Genomic DNA, 4,458 nt, shown 5'->3' on the forward strand with positions numbered 1-4,458 from the left:
GCAGAATAATAATGCACGGTTTTTGTTTGAGATATTCAGCAGTCACATGTGGGTGTAATGGTCAGGTGTCCACATACTTAAGTGATTTTTTTTATTTGTTGTGCATGACGTGGTTATGTTTATGCTGATCATCTCTCTGTATATTCCTCTTTTACAGCAAATACAAAGCAATTTTATAGTTGTCATCAACCCTGGTTCAAGGACACTCCGCATTGGCCGAGCAACAGACACTCTTCCAGTAACACTCCCACATGTGATAGCCCGCAGACACAAGCAAACTGGACAGCCCAGACATGAAGATGCCTGGCTGTTGAGAGATGGACTAAATGTCAGTCACGCATGACCACATACACTCACAATACCGTGTTTTATCCTTTGTCTCACTCCACTGTACTCAAATTTCCAATTTGTGTCATTTTTCATTTACCCTCATGCTTCTACTTCCCGTTCGATAGAAAGCAGAGAGTAATGAGCAGAGGCAGAATGGGCTAAAAATGGTCGACCAGGCCATCTGGTCCAAGAAGATGTCGAATGGAGTGCGGAGAACACCCGTGTCTGCTGAACAGGTGTGTATTATGAAATAGAGAGAAAAGAGAATTGTTGCATATATATTACTGCAATATTCACAGACAGCAGCTACATTATACAATTACATATTTGCTTGTTTGGTGTAAGTAACATTTTACCTTTTTGAAAGAAATGTTAAGCACTTTGGGCTGCATCGCCTGTATGAAAGATAGTAAAAAAAAAAAAAAAAAAGGGTTGATTTAAGAAATTCATAAAAGACTGTGTGTTATTGTGTGTGTGTGTATAGGCCAGAGCGTATAACTGTCAGATCCGGCCGGCAGTACTGGACAGCAGCTCGAGGGTGAAGTGGACCAACACAGCTCACCAGCCTCCTCATCTGGTTGGAGAGGAGGTCAGTGCAAGTGTCTGATAAGTCCTATAAAATGAAACTGTATTACCTAAACTCTTTGCCTGTTTTATCTATATTTCTATTTCTCCCCCCCTTCCATCCTGCCATAATGTAGGCTCTTTATGTGAATCCATCTGACTGTTACAACATCCACTGGCCTATAGTTAGAGGTCAGCTTAATGTGCACGCCAGTCCTGGAGGCTCACTGACCGCTGTCATGGCTGACCTCGAGACGATCTGGAGTCATGTTATTCAAAAGCAACTGGAGATCCCCCTCAAAGACTTAAAGGTGTTACGGTTCATATCTCCCTCTTCTGTTGGAAAAGTTGAAAGTACTCTGCAGCATGTAGAAAGTAGAAAATAATGAAAACGAGATCAAAGTAAGCTGTTAGTGGAAATTAATGGTTATGCTTTTGTGACTGGTTGCCAGTATTACAGATGCATCCTATTGGTCCCTGACATCTACAACAGGCAGCACATCAAAGAAGTTGTCAACATGCTGCTGCTTAATATGGGCTTCTCAGGTATTACACACATTTCTACATGTATGGCTAAGCACAAAACAAAAACTTACCTATATGTCACTGTTATATTCTGTCATAGCCTATTCAGGATAAGCTCAGGAACCATCCAATTTGTCTCTCTTGGCTTCACCTTACCCTCTCTGTGTGTGTGTGTGTGTGTGTGTGTGTGTGTGTGTGTGTGTGTGTGTGTGTGTGTGTGTGTGTGTGTGTGTGTAGCAATCATTGTGCACCAGGAATCGGTGTGTGCTACATTTGGCAGTGGGCTGAGCAGTGCTTGTGTCGTAGATGTAGGAGACCAGAAGACCAGTCTTTGCTGTGTAGAGGATGGAGTGTCCCACCGGAACTCCAGGTGGGACTGAGAACCACTTTTATGTTTATTTTATGTCTATGAAATATTTTATTTATCAAGGTCTCTATTATGTGAAGCCCCTAGAGGGTCAAGGTGGGAATTTTGTTTCTGAAATTCCCTTGAATCCCCTTGCAATAACTTTATGCATTACATTTAGCTTTTCCTCACAATATCCCTCTAATCCATAGGCACAGTTAGTGTGTTGGTCCAGTTATAATACACTGCCAGTATAGGAAAACAAATAGTTTCAGGAACCCAAATTCCCACTGTGATGTTTTGGAGGTTCCGAAGTATTCCATTCAATGTTCTGTCTGTTGGACTTTGCAGGTTGTGTTTGGCATACGGTGGCTCAGATGTGACCCGTACTTTCTTCTGGCTCCTTCAGAGAGCGGGCTTTCCCTACAGAGACTGTCAGCTGTCCAGCAGACTGGACTGTCAGCTCCTGCAGCATCTGAAAGAGACCTTTTGCCATCTAAACCAAGTATGTGTTGGTCAGGGGGTGGGGTCTGTGTTTACAGGGAGTATTGGGGAACCGTAGCTTGTACGTTGATCAGTTTTAGTCATGCCTTTGCACCTTTGTGACCGTTAAGTTAACCATAGTCGTTCTAAAGAAGGGACAGAGAAATCTGCAGTTATTCAGATAAATTCCAAAATGTGTCTTTCCTCCACTAATTCTAAATAGGACATATCAGGACTACAAGATCATGAATTCCAGACACGTTTCCCAGAAGCCCCAGCTCTTCTCTACCAGGTTCGACTCGGGGATGAGAAATTACAGGTACTTTGTTTCAATTGTAATGAAAAACTATACTTTTTGAATGACAATGTTCTGTCTCCAGCTTGTGTACTGGAATCACTTTTCATTTATTGCTCTATTTATATCCCCCCCCGAAATATGTGTCTACGTACATGTCAGGCACCTATGGGTCTTTTCTACCCAACCACATTTGGCATCGTAGGTCAGAAGATGACATCACTTCAGTACCGTTCCCAGGGCGACTCAGAGGATCCTCATGATGAACACTACCTGCTGGCTACACAGAGCAAACAGGACCAGGTAACACACACTCAAAGATTATATAACAATAATAAACATTATTTCTTCAGATACAGGCATTTTTTTTTTTTTTTTTATTCTTCCATTTTCTTCACCAGTCCTCCAAATCTGCTGCAGACCGGAAGGGTATTTCCAGACCAGGTGGTGGTTTGGATGGTGAGATGAGCGGTCAGGGAGGGATTGGGGAGCTCGCTGACCTCACCAGGGGCTGTGGGAGTGGCGGTGGTGGAGGAGCGATAAAGGTGGAGATGGAGTTTGGGCCTGCCCAGGGGGAGTGTCTGATGGGGGCAGGAGAGGTGGAAGAGCCCCTGTCTGCTCACCTCTCCAGGAAGACTGCTATCATGAGCCAGTTTGAGAGCAAAGCACTGGGCCTGGATAAGGCCATCCTGCATAGCATCGACTGCTGTGGTAAGGGAGGACAGATGATGAAGTGAAGAAAAAAAAAATGGATCAGAGGACAGATGTTTTGAAGTGCTCAGTATGTCATGTCTTAGCTCATCTGGCTTTTTTTTTTATAGGATCAGATGAAACCAAACGCAAGATGTACAGCTCCATCCTGGTAGTGGGAGGAGGGCTCATGTTTCACGGTGCTCAGGAGTTTCTGCTTCACCGCATCATCAACAAGATGCCGCCCTCATTCAGAAGGCTGGTAGACAACGTGGAAGTTATCACGCGACCAAAGGTAACCTGGGATATGTTGTACATAGTCATAGGATAGGGATTTGTAATGCATGCAAAGTAACATGATGTTCAGTGGGCTTCATTTTCTTATATTTCCATGTATGTCAAAGGTTGGGAGTTTGTGAGATGAGTGCTACACACAACATACTGTATATACGTCCTGGAGAGACAGGAAGCACAATGCTATACACAGCTCCTCTAATGTACTTGTGTATTGATGTGCTTGTGCTCTAGGACATGGACCCTCAGCTGATATCGTGGAAGGGAGGAGCTGTGCTGGCGTGTCTGGACACCACTCAGGAGATGTGGATCCACCAGAGGGAGTGGCAGCGCTTTGGTGTCCGAATGCTCCGCGAGAGAGCTGCCTTTGTCTGGTGAAACCAAACAGATTGGACTTAAATCTAAGACTGTTTCTACGTAGAAGAGCTGCTTCAGTGCTCAGCGTCTACACATGATGCTTTTGGGCACAATTAAACATGCAGAAAGACTCAAAATGCTAAAAAATTCACACAGCAGATATATTCAGGTTGTGGAATGAAAACCACAAGTGTTTTACAAGAGGCAAAAATTAAAAGCAGGACATCATCTCTGTGCATAGTGGGAAAGTATGTTGACAGAACCACCCAGATGAGGTCATCGTTTAACTTTTGAACGGTTCTGTTAATAATACTGCAAGTCTCCCATGTTCATGAAAGTTTGGATGTGTGTAAATAAACCCGTCAGACAAGTTGCGTCATTACCGAGTGTGATAGTAATGGAACAGGACAAACGTAGTAGTAACATGTTTAAACATCGCACATTTATTGATCAGACAGACAAATGCAAAACAAAGACAAACTTTATTATTCCCAGAAGGGATGATCAAAATCGAGACGTCAGTAACACACATCTCTAAGAGACTGGTGTGAAAGGAAAGGGTTGGGGCTGAAAG

General features: G+C 43.5%; 1 protein-coding gene across 1 annotated transcript in view; it reads left to right on the forward strand.

The window, feature by feature from the left end:
• The window catches only part of actr8 (actin related protein 8), a 6,605-nt gene extending 2,347 nt beyond the window's left edge, over positions 1–4,258 (forward strand). The window contains exons 2-13 of the mRNA XM_039801735.1: positions 158–328; positions 456–566; positions 815–919; positions 1,032–1,205; positions 1,347–1,440; positions 1,657–1,789; positions 2,117–2,270; positions 2,472–2,567; positions 2,706–2,846; positions 2,945–3,254; positions 3,365–3,528; positions 3,762–4,258. Of these exons, the coding sequence (XP_039657669.1) occupies positions 158–328; positions 456–566; positions 815–919; positions 1,032–1,205; positions 1,347–1,440; positions 1,657–1,789; positions 2,117–2,270; positions 2,472–2,567; positions 2,706–2,846; positions 2,945–3,254; positions 3,365–3,528; positions 3,762–3,905 (1,797 nt within the window). The 3' untranslated portion in view covers positions 3,906–4,258. The remainder of the gene's footprint in view (positions 1–157; positions 329–455; positions 567–814; positions 920–1,031; positions 1,206–1,346; positions 1,441–1,656; positions 1,790–2,116; positions 2,271–2,471; positions 2,568–2,705; positions 2,847–2,944; positions 3,255–3,364; positions 3,529–3,761) is intronic.
• Positions 4,259–4,458: the final 200 nt, after the last annotated feature.

Source organism: Perca fluviatilis, chromosome 5, assembly GCF_010015445.1.
Source record: "Perca fluviatilis chromosome 5, GENO_Pfluv_1.0, whole genome shotgun sequence".
Taxonomy (NCBI): domain Eukaryota; kingdom Metazoa; phylum Chordata; class Actinopteri; order Perciformes; family Percidae; genus Perca; species Perca fluviatilis.